Source organism: Helianthus annuus, chromosome 4 (assembly GCF_002127325.2).
Source record: "Helianthus annuus cultivar XRQ/B chromosome 4, HanXRQr2.0-SUNRISE, whole genome shotgun sequence".
NCBI lineage: Eukaryota > Viridiplantae > Streptophyta > Magnoliopsida > Asterales > Asteraceae > Helianthus > Helianthus annuus.
The window spans coordinates 36,464,363-36,487,844 of NC_035436.2; the positions used below are offsets into that span (position 1 = coordinate 36,464,363).

Sequence of the window (23,482 nt, forward strand, 5' to 3'; positions counted from 1 at the left end):
CGGTACAGGTCGAAACGGTTCGCGTTGAAACGGTACGGGTCGAAACGGTACGGGTCGAAACGGTTCGGATCGAAACCAGTATGGGTCGAAACAATTCGGATTGAAACGGTACGGGTTGAAACGGTGCGGGTCGAAACAGTCAAAAATTCCAATGAATTTACTTTAATTCTTTCACATAGAGGAAGGATTTTGAATTCCTTCGGTTAAAGGAATTTGAAAGAATTCATGCCTAATTCCAATTCCATTGTCAACCAAACACATGAAGATTGAAATTGGGATTCCAATTCCATCAAATTCTGCGAAACAAACATCTTAAGAGATGGAATTCAAATTCAAATTCCAATTCCCTTAAATTCCATTGAATTCATGCGAACCAAACGCCCCTTAATATTAATTCTTATGTCAAGAAAGTATTCCAATACATTCTTGTATATGTAAACTGTTGGTTCAATAAAGAATATGAAACAGGTACCTTAGATTTGTCCGTATTAATTGTATATGTAATCAGTTGGTTTAATAAAGAATATGAAACAGGTACCCTAGATTTGTCCGAATTAATTGTATATGTAATCAGTTGGTTCAATAAAGAATATGAAACAGGTACCTTAGATTTGTCCGAATTAATTTTGAATTGAACATGAGAGCTTCCATGGTGCTCTACCGGTTACTTTATCAACTTTTCAATCAAATAAAAGGTTGTTGAGGTTAAATTGATATAGTCTAACATTCTTTGATTTTTTTAAGTTCTTTCATTTTTTTTAAGTCTATCAATTTTTTATACAACATTTAAAAAAAAACTAAACCATAAAATCAAGTATTTTATTCAATGATATTACATCGCCTATTTTTTTCTCGTTTGACATGTTCGCCGCAACACACGGGTGCTAGATTGACTTAGTTATTCTCTATTATATTATACGTTTCGATCTAATTTATTTGCATTAACACGTCATAACTTTAGTGATAGTGACTGCTGATGGTGGTGTGACATTAGTGTTATGCCATGGGGGATTAAGATTAATTTGTGTCAAGAATATTCCAAATATGTACTTGTATATGTAGTCAGTTGGTTCAACAAAAATATGAAACATTTGCCTTAAATTGGTCCTAGTTAATTTTGAATTGAACATGAGAAGCTTCCCTATTGCTCACCTTTCAATCAAATAAAAGGTTGTTGAGTTTATTTTGATATAGCCTTTCATTCTTTAATTTTTTAAATTTCTTTTATTTTTAAAAAACTTCTATAATTTTTTTATACGACATTATTTTTTTAAAAGAATTGTAGCATAAAATCAAATATTTTATCAAATTGAGTATAGTCTTGTTATACTTTTTTAAAAAGTTGATAAATTGTGTGTAATTATGCTTATACGTAATTATGAAATCGGTTGCGAAATTATAATATACGTTGCGTAATTATAAGCATATGTTACGTAATTATCTTGTAAGTTGCATAATTATGTAATTTTTGTGCATGAATAAGTAACTTTATACATAATTTGTGACGGACAAACTTACCCCTTGCCCATGGACACATGTCACCTTTTGGTGGTTTCGCATCCTTTGTACATATATGTGTCTCATATATACAAGTATACATATGTAACTCGCAAATACATATAGGTTTCTTTAGCAAAAATCAATAACATATAAAAAGATAAAATAAAAAACTTCTTATTCTCTAGTGTTTTTTTTTTTCGGTTTTCAAGTATCTTTTAAGTTTTCTTACAATCAGTGGCGCAACTTTCAAGGGGCCGAGAGGGGCGTCCGACCCTCCGAATTTTTCGCTTAGTAGTGTTATGTATGTATGTTTCGTATAGAATTTTTTTAGGTATATATGTTTTCGACCACCCAGTTTTATAAAAAAATTACTTATATAGAATTTTTAGGCTCGGTGACTTCTAATCCCCCGGTGAAAATTTTCAAGCTTCGCCACTAATTACAATCCCTCTTTCGGGTATACGTACGTGCGCACATGCATACATACCTGTCAATATCGGCTCCTCTAGCATAATTAATTAACTATGTACAATCTGTTTATGTGAAGTTAATAGTATTGACTAAGCCATGTGCTAATTAGCCATTTCTGATATGAGTCCTTGTAATAAAAGTCAAATAATGTAAACCTTATATATATGGGTCATGTCACGTACGCTTTACATAATCACCTTTCATGTTCTTGCCTTCAAAGACATACATGGCAACCGGTGAAGAATTCAGTGAAAGTTACTTGTTGGTTAATGCTAAAGAAGCAAGTCTCTATGACATAGCTTGTATTTTGATCCGATCAACTAGTTTTTTGAACACTAAAAATTTTTACAACGAACAATCGGAACATGTCGGGAGGTCAGCCTGGGACGATGTTCGCCGGCGATTCGTCATATTCGCCTCCATCGTTGCGCAAAAGGTTCTTATGTGGGCAGAAAAGCCGATCGCTGGAATGGGGTCTTTGATCGAGATATGGTTGAATCTTTTGTCTAGCAATGGAGGGTTGTTTGGGCTTCTGATCAATCATATACGAGGTTATTTCTTTAATTATGTATCTATTCTTTTTATAAAAGTTTGTGTTTTGGAGCAAGGGTGGAACCAAGGGTCAATGTTTTAAAAATCGTTTTTAATTCATACCGTGTTGGGCTCTAAAATGATTCAATCGGTTGAACCGGGTTGTATAGGGCAGTTGAACCGGGTTACTATTAACCCTATAAATTCCGTAAAATACAAATTCATCTAAAAAAATCAAATCTCAACTTGAATTTATGTAACTGATCGTAGTTTTATCTAAAAAACAACTATTTTTATTGTAAACTGTTAAGCATTTTAAGAAAATTTTTATTAGTTATAAACAATATTGCATTTTTCAAGGTGAGTAACAGTTTCAACAACAATGAAATATTGGAATAGAAGACACTAGGTTAATTACCAGAAATATTGAAGATTAATATTACCTTAATATCGTATTTTATTAAAATTAAGAAATCAAATCTTAAGATAATGCAAACCGGTTCAACGGTTTGAACCGGTAGAACCGGATTTACCGCCGGTACATAAGACATACTGTATTCGGGTTTTAACGGCCTTTATCGTACCGGACTCGTGTCCGATATCCGGTTTAACCAGTATAACCGGCTGGTTCATACCGGTATTTAAAACATTACCAAGGGGTCCAAGACCTCTCATTTAACAAAATGGATTTTTATATAAAATCTTAGTCGTTTAAGAAAAACAAAAATTTAGTTGTAAACGTTTTTTTTAACAAAGAAAAACAAGAATTTTGTTGTAAACGTTTTTTAACAAAAGTTTGTGTTTCGGAGTATGGGTGAAGGTCAAGAGGGTCGCTGACCTCTGGTGGTCTAAATTTGTTAGATTTTTTTTTTTTTTTATAAAATTTGATTCTATTTAGGAAAAACGTGAGTTGTTTTTTTTTTCAAAAAAAGTTTGTGTTATTAGACTTAGCGTAAAAATCAAATATAAATGGGTATTAACATACAAAATATCCTTAAGAATGATGTTTGCAAAATATAAAAAAAAAAACAGTAGTAGAATAATTATGTAGAGTAATTATAATTACTCTACAAAATTACATAATTACTCTATTAGTGTAAAATCACTAATTTTTTTTATTCTAGGACTAAAATACGTGCTTAATAAAAATGGAAAAAATTATCTCCTTCACTTCTTTCGTTAAGGGTAGTTTGTATCTTAAGACTCATATATACAATAAGTTAACCCATTTGACTTACGTATATAAAATATGGGTCTTTTTAAGAACAACATGAGTTTGACCCTTACTTCTATCCGGTAAAAAAGATTATGGTTTCGACGCTGTTTTAGAGTATACGCATGTCTTCGACGTATTAGCCGAGCATTGTGTGGATGGTTTTGATTTGGGTATTGGTTGGATTACAGGGAAGGTGGTGAAGCCTGAGGAATTGTCGGAAAAGTTTGTGTCATTCATCGGAGAACTTGACCAGCGATTGGAACTCGATGCAAGTATTAAAAAAGGCGACGGAAGATATAATTCGTCGCTAGCAATGATGGCTGCAAAGTTATCATATGAAAATGAGGCTTTTGTGGAAGCTGCCATACAAGATCATCTGAAGGTGAGTTGCTATCAGGAATGTTACATGTTGATATTAATAACCAGACGAATTTACATTGAGATAGTTGGTAAACGGGCAACAAGCTGCGCCGCTACCCCTTTTTGAATAGCAAAACTAAGCCTTTTAAAAACTACGTCCATAGATCTTGTGGGTGTTGATATTTGTTTGTTTTAGATTGGTTCGATTTCATAATTCTATATTTAGTTGATTTTACTGAGTTTATGGTTATCTTGAGTTTGGTAAGATAGGTGAGAAAAAATAAACTCCAAATCATTTTTTTAACTTGTTTGAATTTTCGGTTATGGATTCTACCAAAGAATGGGGATCTCTTATTTTTTTACTCATAATTACTTTATGATAAATCTCTCACAAAAATTTACTTCTCTTTTACAACTATCATATAATTTTTTTACTCATAATTACTTTATGATAGATCTCTCATAAAAATATAATTCTCTTTTACAACTATCATATAGAAAATCTTAATATTTTTACTCATAATTACTTTATGATAGATTTCTCATAAATATAATTCTCTTTTACAACTATCATATAGAAAATCTTAATATTTTTTTTTCTTACAAACGTGTTCTAATTTAGGAGAACTATTTGTTTAATGCTACTGGGAATTAATATGGAATTATAAGTAATATTTCCTATCTATTAATTAATTAATTAATTTTCTATTAATATGTAAAAAAGCTTTGTGAGAGGGCTTTTCACTAATCAGTTTTTTATCTTGACCCATCAACTTCCATTTTTTACACTTCATACTCTCAAAAATTACAAGATGACCCTTTGACTTTCATTAAGCTTATTATGTAAACCTTAAACTTTTTATTTTTACCTTTCTAGTTTCTTTTTGATGTTGGTTATTTACGGTTTCGATTTCTTTATAATTTTTTACGATAATGTTTATGTTTTGGTCAAAATTTCATACGCTACATGCGTGTGTGGTTCAACGTTTTTACGTCTATTTTTTGCGTTTTAACGCTTTGGTCGCAACGTGCGAGTCATAAATCAACTTAGTTATTATGCTCTATGTTTAACGTTTAGATCTATTTTTTTGCGAGTTATGTTTACTGTTTGTTTGGTTTAACGCAAAGCACGGGTCCTAATACTGGTTTATTTAACAGTTACACGCCTATTATTTTAAAATTAGTCCACTAGTTTTGTAACTTCTTTCTTTTTTTGGTATTTTTCCTCAGATGGCGTTTATAGGCTTCTACAAATTTTGGAACGGTAAGTTACTGTAAATGTGTTATATCAAGCTGATTTCTTGTTTGCATAACATAATATTATACATTATGTTATACATTTAAATTATATGATAGAAATGGACATACGATCATAAAGTTACAGTTTATTTATTATGTATAAATTGTTTGAAAAATTAAGAATAAAACGCAAATACTGTTTACCAAGAATATTGCTACAAAATAAATAATTAGTATATCGTATAAGTATCAAAGGGTTGTTGAAGGGGTAATATTGTAACAACTAATAATGACAACGATAAGTCATTGGAAAGTTGGTTGCTAGCATTTAATCAGCTAGTACTTGTCTTATGTAAAAAAATAAATAACTACTACATCGAATAGGCAGTGGCGTCTCTAAGAATTTATGTACTCTGTTCGAGCTCGAAAAAATACGTTATTCCGTAATGTTTTATTATTATTATTTTTTAAAATCAAATGGCTATTTGGCACACTAGACCTAATGACAATAGGCTAGTTTCTAAACCATAAAAATTGTTTTGTAAATTCTGTACGGTGGTCCTCCCTGCGAATAAGTATCAAAGGGTTGTTGAGGGGGTATTATTGTAACAACTAATAATGACAACGATAAGTCATTGGAAAGTCGGTTGCTAGCATTTAATCATCTAGTGCTTATGTCATGTACTAAGAGTGCAACGATAATGAAGAGAGGTATATTTGAATAGAAAATTACTCATGGTAAGAAAAACGGTGTGCAAAAAAACCGAACTAATTGACCCATATCTGAATTAACTAATAAAACCAAATCGAGAAATTCGAATCAAATTAAAAACCGGTGGATCGGTTATTTTTTTTCTGAAAATTGAAAGTAGCGGGTCGGATATGGTTATCAATGTTTCCACCCTGCCATAACTGAACCGACAATGTAGTAAAATTTTTGTAGGATTTTAGACTTTTCACCATTTTTTTAATATTTGGTGTTTTTGATTGATTGATTGATTGTTTGTTAGAATTTATGTGTTATATCATAGCCTTTTAGTTGAATGCTTTTTTTTAAATTTAAGATTATATCATGTCATTTTGTTTAAATATTTAGTAATAATCAGTATTAATATTATGGATTATATGTATTTTTAAAACTATGTAATATACTAATATATATATATATATATATATATGTGTAATAGCAATGTTAAAAAAATTTGAGCCATTTTAGCTAGGCTTAAATTCACGGTTAAGCGACTCATAACCGACCTACTGTAATCTTCAAAACCGATTAACCAAAACGCCATAACCAATCGCTTATGGTTATCTATTAACCAACATCGTGGTTATGCTTATGGTTTTGGACCAAAACCGACCCATGCAAACCGGTAGGCAAAAGTAGAGAGATGACGCGAATACAGTTAATAAAAACAATATGAGAGGGATACGTTTAACATTACTCGCTTTCTCTCTTTAGAATTCTTCTCTTATTATTGAGTTATATCATAGATCCGTCCTAGGTTTTCTTGTGGAGGTTATATAAATGGCCAACTTTGATTCTATTTTGACTTGAATGTTATATCCAGATTATCAAAATCAGTTCACAACATATGCAACAATGTTTCAAGATACATTAGATCCCAACTTGATAGTAGTAGCATTTAGAGGAACCAGCCCGTTCAACGCGAAAGACTGGATGACAGATTTCGATATCTCATGGTACGAGCTCAAAGATGAAAACAACTCCAAAACCATCGGTCGAATCCATGGTGGGTTCATGAAAGCGCTCGGCTTACAAAAGATCAAAGGTTGGCCAAAAGAACTCGAACCATCACCATATGCAACCAAGGAGCACCCTTTTGCTTATTACAAGATTAGAGAAATGCTCAAGGATATTTTAGAAAAGAATATAAATGCAAAGTTTATAGTGACGGGCCATAGTTTAGGAGGGGCGTTAGCGATATTGTTTGCGGGGGTGTTAGGGCTACATGAGGAGACATGGTTGTTGAAGAGGTTAGAAGGGGTATACACTTTTGGTCAACCAAGAGTTGGGGATGAGAATTTTGGGAGATACATGATGCAGATGATGGAAGATCAAGATGTAAGGTATTTTAGGTATGTGTATGGCAATGATATAGTGCCTAGATTGCCTTTTGATGATACATCTCTATTCTTTAAGCACTTTGGGACAACTCTATACTTCAACAGCTTCTACGACGGCAAGGTATATATACACTTTTGACAACATTCAACTCGTCTGACTCATTTGACGTGCTTTTATCTTAGCTAACTTTGTTGGGTTAACCTGTTTGACTCATTAAAGATTAATATAAACCAAAACTTACTCGTATTTTACACTTTGATCAACATAAATTTCTATGCGCTTATGAGTTCATGTTCTTATGACTAATCTTTGCACCTAAACTCAGGTTATGGAGGAAGAACCAAACAAGAACTACTTCTCGATAGTGTGGACAATACCCAAGTATATCAACGCGTTTTGGGAGGTAATTAGGAGTTTCATTTTGCCGTATTGGAAGGGTAAAGAGTACAAGGAATCACATGTTGAAAGATTATGCCGCATGGTTGGAATGATTATTCCAGGATTAGCAGCTCATGGTCCAAAAGACTATGTTGATGTCACTAGACTAGGTACTGAACTTGTACCAACCATAAATGAATAAGTTAGCAAAGAAGATAGTATTATTGTAAAATTGATTTGGTCCTAAACCGTGAACCATAAATTCAACTCATGTTTTTCTAGAGAAAATTCTTGATTTAACGCGGTTTACATACAAACGGAATAAATACAAACTAAAATCTTCAAAGCTCGAAAAACACTGAATTTGAAGCCTTATATGTCAAATGTTTGGTGAACATCGTTCTCCATAACGTACAATAAATACCAACTAAAATCATTAAAACTCGAAAAAGTTTGAATTTGAAACCTTTGATGATGGATGTTTGGTGAAGGTCATTCACGATAATGTATCCAGCCCCACTATAAGTCCTTTATGCAGTGGGGAAGCTTGAGATTTCCGACCGGGGGATCGAAAACGTATATACCTAAAAAAATTATAAAACAGGGGGGTCGAAAACGTATATACCTAAAAAATTCTATACGAAAACTACATACCAGACACTAATGAGCGAAAAGTTCGGGGGGTCGGGCGCCCCCTGGCCCTTACAAAGCTGCGCCCCTGCCTTTATGCAGGTTGCTTGCTCACGGGAGCTTCCGGTTATACAAATTTACGTATATATTGGCAATTGACGCGGGAAGGAACTATACCTGGAATCTCACAGAAAGATTCATCATCTGTTACATCTTCTCATCCCACGATTCCGAATCAACAGACCCCGTTACCGAGATATGGCAACTCTTTTTGAAAGTCATAGTAATGTTCCTTCTGCTGAACCTGGGATATTCAATTTCGATGTTGCTATAGGAAGCTCGAGCGGATGTGGGAATTGCATCTGCTACTTCGGATAGAGTTGATGATACTTGTAAGATTGACAAATCTATATGGTGGGGTGGAACCTACTTATTTTTTTACCAAAATTCCAATATAAACTTTCTCACTGTTCATGAAAATAATATAGAGTAAAATGCACGGGTAGTCCTTGTGGTTTGGTAAAATTTCACCTTTAGTCCTCACATTTTCAAAATTACATGTATGCTCTCTGTGGTTTGCTCCATTGTTACTCGAATAGTCCCTGAAGTGGATGGATGTTAGTTTTTTCAGTTAAGTGATTGTGAAATGACAAAACTGCCCTTATAGTTAAAAAAATATTTTAAACAACAAAAGACCTCACACCAACTCACAAACCTCTCCCTCCTCCCCGCCCCACTAGCACAAGTGCACCACCACCACTTCTGCTCACTTCCCATCCACGCCACCATTTCCACATGTCTGATTCGTAACTATTTCACAAACTTTGTTCACATCTTCCTAAAAGAGACCCTAATTTGTTGGAAAAGAAAACTCTAGATTCGGTGATGAAGATTATGAAGAATTGACCAAATAGAATCATCCGTAGTACAACAGAATAATACAATTCCAATCCAAAAACTGAATAATCATCAAAAGTAAACAATCAATTAACACGATAATCGATTAAACGTTCAATATCAAACAATCAATCAACATCTTCATCTGCTAGGGTTTCAAATTCAAATTTCTCGATCAAAACCTAAACAAATCGATATAAAGTTCACTCACATTAGAAAAAATACAAGCACATACATCCTTAAACGAAAGCGCCAACTGATAACCTTTCAATTGAAGCAACCGGATCTTCTTCCGGTTCCGCAATATTCCTCTGGCGGCCCGTACTCGCCGGAAAAAAACATAAAGAAGACTGACTAAATCGCCGTACTGGAGGACGTTTTGAAGCACCCACACCATGGCGCTTCGTGTGACCTCAATGTCTTCTACAACTACTACTAGGTTTCAGATTTTTAGATGGTTCCATTTGCGTTGGGGAATTAGTTACAGAAATGGTGGTTCTCTGATCCGTGGAGTGGAAGAGATGGAGTGGGTGGGAGGTGGGCAAAAGTCGCGATGGTGCTTGGGGGAGGAGAAGAAGGAGAGGGTGGGTGGGGGTGAGGTCTTTTTTTGTTAAATATATTGTTTTTATAATGGTAATGGTAATTTTGTCATTTCACATCCATTAACTGAGAAAACTAACGTCCATCCACTTCAAGGACTATCTGAGTAATAATTGAGCAAACCACGGGGAGTATACATGTAATTTTGAAAATGTGGGGACTAAAGGTGAAATGTTACCAAACCACAGGGACTATCCGTGCATTTTACTCAATAATATATGTTTAAAACTAGTTATGGATTGACGGCTTGAATTGATGAACCCAAACACAACCTCTATATTTATTTATGTCAAACACATCAACCTTAACACGAATACATTTAAAATCATGGAACTCGAACAGTTGAACACGATATGTTTAACCCATTTATCTAAACGAGTCAAACAGGTTAATGGGTTGGCGGGTTGAGCTTATAAAAAGATATTTGTTTACTCTGGTTCTAAAAGAATTAAAGAGGTGACCTTTTTAATTAAATAAGTTAACCTAAACACTATATGTTTATTAACCGGGTTGGAAATGACAACCCAAACCTGATGTTGATTATTTTCATGTTGTGTTCATGGTAAGGGTAAGGAATGGCCATCTCTTTTTTTGAAAGTCCAACATAAGAATTGTCGGGTACTCCGTACGCGGCACCCATTGGCCGAAAGGTAGCCCGCAACGGCCCAACCTGCACGCACGGAGCCCCTAGCCCACCATGCCACCAGTTTCGGGGAAAACCCGACCCTGCACCCGCCCGAGGGCATGACAATGCAGAGCCGGTAAAACCTGGGTGGATCAGAAATCGAACTCGAGACCATTCGGCCAGGAATCTTTCTCTCATTTCCCCATAAAGCCATAACCACTGAGCTATAGCCCAGGGTTAGGAATGGCCATCTCTAGTTTTGATCTTGTATTCAGGGGCGAAGCTTTATTAGGGCTAGGAGTGCCCTGCCCCCACTGATTTTTCGCACGTAGTTTTAATTTTACCGAAAATTTCTGATTTTTTTTATAGTATATAATATTGGATTTTAATTGTCCGGCCCCACTAATTTGGATTTTGAGAGTCCGGCCCCCAATGAGTTTTCGTTCAAGCTCCGCAACTGCTTGTATAGTTGTATGTATTAGCCATAATGAAAACAACTAGTAATGAAGAAAAGATTAGATTCTACGTGGAATATTGGAATGCATCTAATGAGATGTGTATTCAAGACGCATGATTTATTAATGTTCGAAACTAGAACTTGATTAGATTAAAACAAATACAGAGAACTTGATTAGATTAAAACAAATACAGATAGTTTGTCAAAAAGCAGGGCACGTAAAGCAGCCGGTCAAGAAACGTACATTGCAAGTCTTGATGAGCGACACGGTCTTGTGTGAAGATTTAGCAACTTGGTGAGGCTGGTTAGATGATACTAACTCTCTCATTTCGTGAGCCTTCTTCTGAGCTGACTGTAGTTTATGAATAATCCTGTCCATTGATGACGATCTCTTTTTTTCCAATTTCATCTAAGCAAAAAAAAATCTAGAGTAAGAACCGATTCCTTTGATATTATACGCATGCAAAGGAATCGTAGATGTGGCAATTTTGATGCATTTACTTATAAAAAGGTCAAATAAAAAAATGGCTAAAAGGAAAGGCGTCAAAGTGTCGAACCAAAAAAAACATGATTCAAGTAAGAACAGACTCCCTTGATATTTATAAACCAATATGGTCCTTATGCATGCTAAAGATTAAAGGTGGCAATTTTGATACAATGACTTATAAACAGGTCCAACCAAAAAAATTGCTAAAAGGAAACGGGTCCAACCAAAAAAATTGGCTAAAAGGAAGCGGGTCAAATGGGTCAAACCAAAAAAAAAAATAACTCAAGTAAGAACCGACTCCCTTGACATTTAAAAAATATGACCCTATGCATGCTCACGAATTTTAAAGGCTGTCATTTTGATACATTTAATTATAAGTGGGTCAAACCAAAAAAAAAGGCTAAAAAGAAACGGGTCAAACGGGTTGAAAGTCGGCCGAATTGTGCTTTTAATGCTCATAGCCTCTTAAATCATTTTGTTTTAAAACCAGATCATTTTTGTAATAAACTTGTTTTTTAATTATACTTAACGTGTCAACTATTTATTATGAAAATGGACAAAAACTAATTGTCAAAAATCAAGAAATCTTAAAGAACTGCCTTAAACTGCAAAACGTATCCACCTAATTCTATTTATTTCCAAATAAAACATAAAGTACACGGACAGTCCCTGTGGTTTTTCCAAAATTTTGGATTTGGTCCCTAGCTTTCCAAAAGTACACAGATGGTCCCGGTGGTTTGCACTTTGTAACGCATATAGTCCCCGAATTTTGCCAAAAGTACATGGATGGTCCCTATGGTTTGCACTTTGTAACACATTTATTCTCTAACTTGAACCTCCTAAAACCTTTAGATTTGATGGTTGGGGACTAATTGTGTTACAAAGTGCAAACCACAGGGACCATCCGAGTACTTTTGGAAAACAAGGGACCAAATCCAAAATTATGCAAAACCACAGGGACTATCCGTGTACTTTAGTCTAAAACAAAATAGTATATGCAGGAAAGATGGAAGGAACCTCGAGTTTCCTAATCGCCGCATCTGCTTTCGCCTTTTGCAGGTTCTCCCAAGCAGTAATTTTAGCTTCCTCCCTCTGAACCTTCGAGAGGCTCTTTATCATCTCCGAACCTTCGTCTTTCCAGTCAACTACAATGTTTGACCCCTTACCTGAACTTTGACCACTACTTTTCTTAGTGTATGGAGTCAAAGTGACTTGATCATCCACCTGTACATCTCTGATATCTGATTTAGAAGAATAAACATGCTGCGTATATATGGCCAGGATAGAGCTAGAGGTACTTTTTCTTGGAGACGAACAGGGGCTACTCTCGGGGCTCATTTGGGTTGCCATATCTCTCCTTGATACATCACGAGACACATTGGTTGCAGCGTCTATTGAACAACCAATTTTTTCATCTGGATTGTGATGAAAAAATGATAAAACACAGAGTTATAACATGATACACCACAATATTGTATCTAACCGTTATGTGAATCACAATGTTTGTATAAGTGTTTAATTACGTTTTTCGTCCATGTGGTTTGTTAATTACGTTTAAATATTGCTAAAACAGTGGTACTTTCACTTTTGTAACAATTACAGTCCACCTCCGTTAAACCCATCTGGTTTACCATTAAGTTTTTGGTGAAAAGACTATAATACCAAAAACTTAACGGAAAATTGGATGGGGTTAACGGAGGTGGACTGTAATTGTTACAAAAGTGAAAGTACTAGTACTGTTTTGGCAATTTTTAAGCTAATGGACTGTAATGATTGTTTTCAACAAACCAGAGGGACAAAAAACGTAATTAACTCTTTGTAAACTAATGGACTGATTTACCTTGAGTAATCCGCAACTGTGAATGGCCCAGCAACTCAGAGCAGCCATGTATGCTTACTGACCTTGCAATACAATGATCCATCAGCGAAGAAAAGTTCCCATTATTTTCAAACCCACTTTGGTACTGAATCAACGAATTATAATCCACATTTACTCCGGTCAAATGTGGTGATTCAGTGACAAAATTAGCCACTGCAGGAGAGTACGCAGAGTAGCATGCAGCATCATGAGGTCCAAGCGGTCCACTCTTTGACTTTGGTCGATTTTGCTGTTGAACCGAAGGCTTCAAACCATTGTCTGCGGCAACTGGACTAACTATCCACCTCTCCGCATCTTCCCATTTGGAAGGCAACGTCTTTCCATTATTATACGGCATCGATGTGCTCCGGTTAGTACTTGTATGCAACGGCACACGTTCTGAACTCCAACCTTTCTGAACACCAACAGTTGCAAGATGATAGTTTGGTGTCCCCGGGCTTGGAAACGCGCCTCTTCTTCGAGAGGTTTTCACGGTTGATCCTAATCGCGGCGAAGAGCTAGTGACGTTCATGGTTTGACCGTTCAGATCCAAACTTGCGGGTCTTCTCCGATCAGATTTCCGTAGCAGAATTTCAGATCTTAACTTCCGCTTTTCACAATCTAATCAAACAACAAGATTCACATTCAGCCAAAGTCAAAACTAATGATCAAAATCCAACTGGTACCTTTATAAGAGAAAGAGCTTCTTGCTGAACAAACTGTTTGATTCTCTGCATCGGTTTCTTCATCAAGGTATTCCTTTATAGCTGCATTCAATTTGAAACTAAAGTTCACCTAGAAACTTTGAATTTCTTTACAACAAACAACTTTTACTCTTTTAGGTTTTAGCCTTCAATTTCACTTTAATTACAACAGTATGAATTAGGAACCTCACATTATACCTTCCACTTTGTCCACCTTCTTCCCTATCAAGTAGGGACCACCATTGTTACGTACTGTGGATTTCCTTTTCGGGTCTGGATCTGAACCTCTTTCGGACGAAGAATGCTGCATCCAAATTAAAAAAATGCGTTTAACAACGAACGTTTTCAGAGGGTGAATTTGAAATAAAATCAACCCTAGGTTTGTTTATACTAAAACAATTTCATAAGGTACCAATATTCTTCACTGAACATCAATCAAATCAAGTCAAATCCAAATTCATCAGAATTAGAAATGCGTTTAACAACAAACGATCCACAGAGGACGAATTCGGAATCAAATCTAAATCTGATTCATAAGGTACAAAAATTTGTCACTGAACATCAATCAAATTAAGTCCATTCCAAACTCATCAGCATTAGAAATGTGTTTTAATAACAAATGATCCGCACAGGACGTATTCGAACTCAAATTAACACTAGGTTTGCTGTTACTAAAACAATTTCATAATGTACCAAAATTCTTCACTGAACGTCAATCAAATCAATCAGAAATGTATTTAACAACATACGGTTCGAGAGGACGAATTCGGAATCAAATAAACCGTAGGTTTTTGCTGATACTCAATCAAATTCATAAGGTATAATTCACTGAACATCAATCAAAATATCATATCAAATCAAATCAAATCAATTCTGAATTAATGAGAATCACAAATGCATTTAACAACAAACGATCCACAAATGACGAACTCGGAATAGGATAAACCCTAGGTTCGCTAGTACGACGAATTCAGAATCAAATAAACCCTAGGATTTTGCTGATGATCAAATTCATAAAGTATAGTTCACTGAACATCAATCAAAATATCATATCAAATCAATTCTGAAATAATGAGAATCACAAATGTATTTAACAACAAACGATCCACAAATGACGAACTCATAATCAGATAATGATAAACCCTAGGTTCGCTAAAACTAACTCAGATTCATACATTACCAAAACTCTCCACTAAACATCAATCAAAACATCAAATGAATCCAATTCGAACAAAAAACTTACCGGTAACATATCGGAGAGTCGAGAGTCGTGATCGAGAACATCTGAAGCTGACGAACAACGTTCAATGCTAGCAGAACCGGAAGCCGAAGAAGAAAACAGAGTGAATATTGAAGAGTCAGGACTAGCATCACTGGCGGTTGGTCCGCCGTAGGTTGATCGTAAACGGCGGTTAGGGTGATCGTGAAATGCAAACTCCGGCATTGTTAGTTGTGAGACGTTGAGTGATTAAGTGTTAGGATTGTGAATTGTCGGATGAAATAGTGAGTGAAGAGAAGAGAAGAGAAGAGAATCTAACATTGGGAAATTGGAAAGATGGCGTTAGTGGAAGAGAAATGGTGACACGAAGATCGGTGGAGGGAGGAGGAAAGAGACAAGAAGGATAATGGTGATTTCACTGTTTTGTTTAAAATGGAAGTTGCTACACTTTGACAGTTGTGTTGACCTCACTTTTACAAACTACTTGAGAGAAATCGTGTTAAATCAGTAATGGGGCTTTTATCACGTCCCCCTTTAATTTGTATGGTGTGAATGAAGCCTCATATTAAATAAAATTTAAAAAAAAAGATTTTATTGGTTTAAATCTAGGGTGCCCCACCTGATAAAGCCCTTCTCCCTCGTTACCATGATGGAGCCCCATCAATGGCGCCCCCCTTGAATTCCTCAGTGTGGTTGTATAGCGCCCCGGGGCGCTATAGAGGCTGCGTTGGCCTGGGTGGCGCCCCCACACCCTTCGACCTAAGTGTGGACCATGTGTTCCCGAGTTTACTAAAAGAAAGAAATGAAAAGAAAGAAAGTTTAAGAGAGAAAAGAAAATAAGAGAAAGAAAAATATACAAATTTATTTCACGTTCCAGAGTTTGAAGGAAATGAAAAGAAAGGAAAAGAAAATAAACATTTTGTGTGTTCCCGAGTGCAGAGAAAAAGGAAAGAAAGTGACAATTTTACTATTATACCCTTTTAAGTAAAATAAAAATAAAAATAACCATGACAACTGATGATACCATAACTGAGTTTTCTTTAAAACATTTCGTTCTTCTTCAAATCCATCTATATGTCTCAGCGTAAACAACTAAAGAATCAAATCACGAATTGAAATAATTACTCAATACCTGTTTGTGCTACTGGACTAAACATGCGTAGTCAATTACATTGTATCATTGTAATCATTAGCATTTGAATACTTTTCATCTCTTGATCTTCTTGAAAGCTTTTAATTATTAGCTTCTTTCATGCAGATATCACCACAAACAAATAACCAAGGTTCCCAGCATGTCAATGAGATTAATTTTAAAGTTTCAAAAAGAACAAGTAACTAAAATGTATTACAACAGTAGATGCTATCTTGCAATAACCATATAGCACTAGAAGAATATATCTGTTAGCATTAAAAGATCTAGCAGCTAAATATTATCGTGTTGATAAATTACTGAATCAGGCTCTTACGACGCGAATTGTTTCGAGGCGTACCGTTTCGACGCGAACCGTTTCGACACGTACTCTTTCGACCTGTACTGTTTCGACGCGAACCGTTTCGACCAGTACCTTTTTGAATCGAACCGTTTCAACGCATCACATTTCCTCTAAAACACTAGTTCCGCAATTTTTTAGCTTAACCCATTTGACCCGTTACACACTTACACATGAAAGATAACAAAACTGACCCATTTGATGTATAATATAATGAAAAACAAATTGATAAGTGAGAGGTGCCATACCTAGCTTAATAGTCGTTTGGTCATATATATAACAAAGCCAAGAACTAGTTGCTAAGATAAGCCCGGGAACAACAGTAGCTGAAAGGGAATCATTGCCTACAAATCATTGCCTACAATATGCAAAAATGTTGCAACATGCTCTTCAACAGACATGCGTTGAGTAGCTCGAAGTCCACCATCACGCTTTAAGATACTGCACAATGTCATAAAAGCTTTCTCACTCATGCGGATAAGCTCACGACATTTACTTCGCGTATCTAATTATCCATTGTAAACTTACTTGCTGTTGAAAATTGTTATTAGATTAGAAAATTGTTAGTTAAAACTTTACGTTCTTGTTCTATAAATTATTGTAGAATGCACTGAGATGTTTTTTAGTTAATGCTTGTGTCTATTAGAGTTAGTAAATCAAATAAGAGTAAACTAGAAACTAGGGTCGAAGAGAATTCAATTTTGTGGTATTCTGGTCAACAAAATACGACCTAAAACAACTATTAGCCTATTAGGTCAGATCTGACTCAACTTAAAGTCAAAATATGTAACACTTGACTAATAATTAATTAGATAATGTGACAAGAAAGATGATCAGATCAGATAACTTCAATCATTAACAGGAGAATTGCTAAACAAAACTGGAACAACACACCTGAAGGGGTATGGTCCCAGATCTCGCGCCAGCATCGACCGCGAGTGACCATTACCCTTATCAAAACCCCCATTAGCTAACAACCTACTTATGTCCATGCAGAAACGCATCGACACAGTGGGTGAATCCAATCTGTCCAGTGATGGAAGACTTACCTGGAATATTAGAACGGTAGAGTGATGCGGCATAACATCACATCTGGTGTATGAAAACGGAAGTATTCACAGCGATGCGGCCTAGCACCGCGTCCAGTGAACACTTCTATCAATACAAGGAAGCTGGATAACAGCAACAGTCACCACAGGCGACAATGCGGCTAGCACCGCATCTCGCGTATTTCTTGATCACAAGCAAGAGACGCGATAACATCAGATGTTACCGCAGGCAGCGATGCGGCTCGCACCGCATCCTATACGCCCAACAAGTGGGACTAACACACCAGTGCAAGTAGCGCCAATGACAGTCATCTGTCAGGGCTACGTAAGTAACAGACTGACGTGGCGTAACCTCCACACCCGACAAGCCTGACACACCTGCAAAGGTGCAGTACGTCGTCAGTCTGTCCCTCATCCTCCTCCTTCACTCCTCGGCTATAAATACCAACCCCAAACCAGGTTTGAGGTATCTCTTCACAACTCTCTCACTACTATGACTATCATACTTTGCTTCCCAAGCAGATTACTGATTCTCACGCCGGAGAGTGGTAACAAGGAGCACCCCCACCCCATCCTCCTTGTTACGAGTCACGGTTTGTTTCCTTGTGCAGGAGATCAACCCACCGGTGATCCAGTCAACGATCCTCGGGAGGAAGGGATTAACCCTTCTTGACGAGATCAGTGAGTTAACCTGCCCGGTTAACCATTGTTTCATCATTGGCGCCCACCGCTACTCTTGGCACTTTTTCAACCATCCTTTTCCCTCTCTCAAGATCATGACTGATCACCAAAACAACACTGGGGATAACCAAAATCCCACAAACCTAGGTCCGATAGGGGTCAATCCGTCAACCTCGCAACCCGGACACATCGGCACGTCGACGCAAAGGGGCCCATCCCTTACGTTCGGACATGACTTATCACAGTACGCAGCTGTGATCCCACCAGGCACGGACCTTCATACCTGGTATGACCAGCAGGCAGCCTTCCTGACTGCAACAAACAACCGCGCTTGTGCGGAAGCGCAAATACAAGCCGGGCCTACCCCAGCACCGCACACCCCTGCCGATCGTATTTTACAATACGAAGGTAGGGTACATTCACGTCCAGCTTCAAGAAGCAGACGTGAAGACCTCGGATCATCTTACTGTTCGATCCACACAATCAACGAGGACGATTCCTCGTATGGGTCCCACACCAGGGGACCAGTGCATACCCGCCTAGGTCCTTACGTTGAGGACAGGCGACGGTCCGCATCCCGACATGGCTCTGGAATTCAGAGCCGGTTGGGCCCGCAACCGTATACCGAAGGGTTTTGTCGTACCGACCCGGACGATCATACATATATCGGGGATTCGCATGACACCAACAGCAGACCGGGAGGACGCAACTATGTCCCTCCCACTCATCCCCGCAACACATACCTCAGGGCCTCAAAACGCCCTGAGAACCAGCCATACAGGCCGAAGGCTGCGGCCGAAAACTCCAAATTCGCCCAGCGAATTGCCCACGCCCATGTTACCACAACAAAATTCCCTTTCAACGTTTGGAAATACAACGGTTCGTCCGACCCGGACGACCACATGAACGTTTTCATGGGCGCAGGGTGCAACGGCCTGTGGGACGAACCCACCTGGTGCAATTTTTTCCCCCAGACCCTCACGGGCCTGGCCAGGGCATGGTTCGATTCTTTGCCAGTAGGATCACTGGCCTCATTCGAGGATTTGCATGCAAAGTTCCTCGCTCATTTCAGCCAGCAACGACGTCACGTACGTGACTCATTGGACGTCATGAATATCTGGCGAAGGGACGACGAATCTCTAGAAGCATTCATCGTCCGGTACAATAAAGAGTGCCTAGAGATAGGTGACGTGCAAGACCAAATGGCACGGAACCATTTCATCAAGGCTGTTAGGGACAGGCAGATGGTCATGACCATCTCCGGCAAGGAGGGCTTGCCTAAAAAATGGGAAGATGTCATGGCCGCGGTCAAGACATACGCCCAGACGCAGCGGTCTCTCGAACCGCATGTGGCAAAGGCACAGCCCCAAGCCGACACCTCCCACCAAGGGTCCAAGCATAACAATAAACGCAACCGGGACGTTGGAAATCGCGATATTTCCAAACCATACTTCCCACGAACCAACCCGTTTGACCCAAGGAACTACAACCCCCAACGGGACAACCGGGCACCAAAGAAAGATTCTCGGGACCGCAACTGGACCGAGATCACTGTGTCGCCAAGCGAAGTCCTTCTTACGGACGCACAGCTCTTGCGACCGGCCCAACCGATGAAGTCTAAGAAAAATCAGGATCTCACACTCTATTGTGAGTATCACAAGGACTCGGGCCACACTACAAACAACTGCATCAGTCTCCGGCTGGAGATTGAGCGAGCCTTAAAAGAGGGGAAACTACAACATCTTTTGCCGGGTGGGCAGAAACCCACCAAGCGCATCACCCCTCATGGCGATGGCACCTCCTCCGGGAAGAAGACCATGTACGTGGCCTCCACCCACATGATCAACGGAGGTAAAGGAAGGCCGCACAAAGCGGCGAGAAGGCCGGACAATGACTGGAAAGACGAGCAAGTCGTCTTTCCAAAAGTCCGAGGCGGACCGCGCGACAGGCGTGCCGTCGTTATTACAGGCCAACTGGCGCATTACTGCACCGAGCGTCTATTCATCGACCCGGGCAGTACTTCTGATATAATCTACGAACAATGCTTCAACCAGTTCGACCAGGAGGACAAAGATCGGTTGCAAGCAGTAGATTACCCGTTGGCCGGGTTCGCAGGGGAAACTGTCTTTCCCCTGGGCCAGATTACTTTTCCTGTGCGTCTTACCAGCGGAAGGCACACAAGAACAGAAGAGATAAACTTTATGGTTTTACCTCACACCTCCAGATATGACGTACTCCTTGTGAGGGAATCCCAAGGCGATTTCAATATGATTACGTCCGTCCCCCATTCTGCTGTCGGTTTCCCAACCGAATCAGGGGTCGCGATAATCTACGCATGAAGGGACGTCATGATGTCGGACGAAATACGTCCGACCAAGGTCGCAAGGCAAACTCCCAACAACCAACCAGAAAAATGGGTTCTCAACGCGAGATACCCAGAACAAAAGATTACATTGGGTCACGCCTTGTCCCCAACCACCAAAGCGCACCTGAAGCAACTTCTCTTCAGGAACCAAGACATTTTCGCGTGGACACCCGCAGACATGACAGGGGTCCCACGTGATATTGCGCAACATCACTTGAATACCTTGCCAGGTATCAAACCGGTGATCCAAGGCCAACGCCACATTGGATTCGCTAAAAACCAGGCGATGCAAGAGCAGGTGGAAGAACTGCTCTCCGCAAGCATCCTGCGGGAAGTTAAATACCAGACCTGGTTATCCAACCCAGTCATGGTAGAAAAACCATCCGGGGGCTGGCGCATGTGCGTCGATTACAAAGATCTCAACAAAGCCTGTCTCAAGGATTGTTACGCACTTCCAGAAATCGACGAAAAGGTCGACAATCTCGCACCATTCAGATGGAAGTGTTTCCTCGATTGCTACAAAGGTTACCATCAGGTACAAATGGCAATCGAGGATGAAGACAAAACGGCATTCCGCACTCCTACCGGGAATTACTGTTATACAAAAATGCCGTTTGGGTTGCGCAACGCGGGGGCAACCTATCAAAAACTGATGAACGACACTTTCCGCGGGCAAATAAGCAAAAGTGTTGAAATCTACATGGACGACCTAGTCGTCATGAGCATGGAGGAAGATACCATGCTCACAGACATCGAAAGAACATTCCAGACTCTGCGAAGCGTTAACATAAAGCTCAATCCAGGGAAATGCTCGTTTGGAATGGAAGAAGGCAAATTCCTTGGGTTCATCGTGACTAAAGATGGATTCAAGGTAAACCCGGAGAAAGTTCAGGTGATCGAGCGCATGCCATCGCCTTCAACGATGAAAGACATGCAACGGCTGGCCGGCAGGCTAGCCGCACTAAATAGATTCTTAGCCAACCATGCAGCTAAGTCCTATCCCTTCATCAAGACCCTGCGGAACTGTTTAAAGAAAGAACAATTCCAGTGGACCGCAGAGGCGGAAAATGCTTTCCGGGAAATGAAGGAGTGTTTGATACAACTCCCAACTCTGACCGCACCACGCAAGGATGAGCCACTCATATTATACCTATCTGCCGCGGACAACGCGGTAGGTGCGGTATTGATAGTGGAGCGGGAGGGGGTTCAAACACCCATCTATTACATCAGCAAGATGCTCAACGACCCAGAAACAAGGTACTCAATAATGGAAAAGTTGGTATTAGCACTAGTGCACGCATCAAGACGGTTGCGACGCTACTTCGCGAACCATGTCATCACGGTGCTAACCAATTATAGGATCGGCCCGATCCTATCCAAACCCGACATCTCTGGGAGATTAGCAAAATGGGCAATAGAGCTGGGCGCGCACACGCTGAACTATAAACCGCGCCCCGCGATTAAAGGCCAATTCTTAGCTGATTTCGCCGCCGAAGTACCGGTGAATCGCATCCAAGAATGCGAAGAAGCACAAAACCCTACACCAACACCATCTTCCTCAGAAACATGGACACTATTTACAGATGGTGCCTCCAACGAAGAAGGTGCGGGCGCAGGTCTGCGACTCGTCAGCCCTGATGGCCAAGAACTTACATATGCAATCCGCCTCGATTTCAAAAGCACAAATAACGAGGCAGAATATGAGGCCCTACTGGCAGGACTACGTTTAGCAGTCAAACTCGGCGTGCAACATCTGGAAGCACACGTCGACTCATTGTTGGTTGCAGGACAGATACGCGGCGACTATGCCGCAAAGGGGGATTGTCACACCCCCAAATTCCACCTGCGGAGTATCACCGCTTGGGAGCGTGACTGACCAGGATCAAGCCACCAATCATATAGAACAATACATACAGTAAAAGTAATTGCCATTAAACCAAACCAAATCCATATGAAAGGTGTTCCAAAACATAAGTAAGTTATCATTGTTTAGCGGAAGCGTATAATCAAAACCCAACATAATTAAGTACGAAATGTCATAAGTGTTTAATAAGATAATCACGATCCAAGCCCACAACGACCAGCTCCTCCATGTGCAAGCTCCATGTACCTAACGACCTGCAAAGCATGTAACAGAGGATCAACAACTAGTTGAGCGAGTTCACAAAAAGTAAATGCGTAATAGTAAGTACGTTGGTAACATGTGGCTCTACTGGGCCAATAGTACGTTCTATTGGTGGGGGCTTCCCATGTTGTATATCCACTAGACTATTCGTAACCATAAGTGTTCTACATATCCCGAGAACAGTAACACGTACAAGTTTACGTAGGTTTTACGTAAGTAATCCTTCACAACCGAGGATAGGGGTACGCGGGGGTTTACGTAGGTTTTACGTAAGTGCCTGACACAACCGAGGCAGTGGTGAGTATAATTTCACGTAGGTTTTACGTGAGTATCCTTCACAACCGAGGATAGCGAGTAGCATAAGTATACGTAGGTTTTACGTATGTGTCCTTCACAACCGAGGACGATGGTATGGTAGTCTAGTAACAGTGTATGTACGAATCTAGTCAATCTCATTCCTTCAATCCCATTCCCAAGCCCTTGGGAATCCCATGCCTTAGTAAGAGTGTGA

At 39.0% G+C, this 23,482-nt stretch overlaps 2 protein-coding genes and 1 long non-coding RNA gene across 3 annotated transcripts in view; 2 read left to right on the forward strand and 1 right to left on the reverse strand.

Annotated features, from left to right (window-relative positions):
• Positions 1-2,140: 2,140 nt before the first annotated feature.
• On the forward strand, positions 2,141-8,016 carry LOC110936098 (triacylglycerol lipase OBL1). Its single transcript, XM_022178436.2, has 5 exons — positions 2,141-2,522; positions 3,907-4,100; positions 5,309-5,342; positions 6,889-7,526; positions 7,732-8,016. Exons 1-5 carry the CDS (start codon positions 2,174-2,176, stop codon positions 7,984-7,986), a joined length of 1,470 nt encoding a protein of 489 aa, XP_022034128.1. The 5' UTR covers positions 2,141-2,173; the 3' UTR covers positions 7,987-8,016.
• Positions 8,017-11,092: 3,076 nt separating this feature from the next.
• On the reverse strand, positions 11,093-15,726 carry LOC118491643. Its single transcript, XM_035989570.1, has 6 exons — positions 15,286-15,726; positions 14,241-14,346; positions 14,025-14,105; positions 13,321-13,959; positions 12,498-12,895; positions 11,093-11,402 (listed from the first exon to the last, which is right to left on the reverse strand). Exons 1-6 carry the CDS (start codon positions 15,484-15,486, stop codon positions 11,196-11,198), a joined length of 1,632 nt encoding a protein of 543 aa, XP_035845463.1. The 5' UTR covers positions 15,487-15,726; the 3' UTR covers positions 11,093-11,195.
• Positions 13,955-23,482, forward strand: part of LOC118491644 — a 29,354-nt gene continuing 19,826 nt past the window's right edge. Inside the window, exon 1 of the long non-coding RNA XR_004891691.1 lies at positions 13,955-14,091. This is a non-coding gene — a long non-coding RNA (uncharacterized LOC118491644). The remainder of the gene's footprint in view (positions 14,092-23,482) is intronic.

Coding starts and splice junctions, on each gene's coding strand:
- LOC118491643 (XM_035989570.1), bottom strand. CDS start 15,486: ATGCCGGAGTTTGCATTTCACGATCACCCTAACCGCCGTTTACGATCA. Junction 13,960..14,024: donor AAGCTCTTTCTCTTATAAAG/GTACCAGTTGGA, acceptor TTGTTTGATTAG/ATTGTGAAAAGCGGAAGTTA. Junction 12,896..13,320: donor ACAGTTGCGGATTACTCAAG/GTAAATCAGTCC, acceptor ATCACAATCCAG/ATGAAAAAATTGGTTGTTCA.
- LOC110936098 (XM_022178436.2), top strand. CDS start 2,174: ATGTTCTTGCCTTCAAAGACATACATGGCAACCGGTGAAGAATTCAGT. Junction 2,523..3,906: donor TCTGATCAATCATATACGAG/GTTATTTCTTTA, acceptor GTTGGATTACAG/GGAAGGTGGTGAAGCCTGAG. Junction 7,527..7,731: donor ACAGCTTCTACGACGGCAAG/GTATATATACAC, acceptor ACCTAAACTCAG/GTTATGGAGGAAGAACCAAA.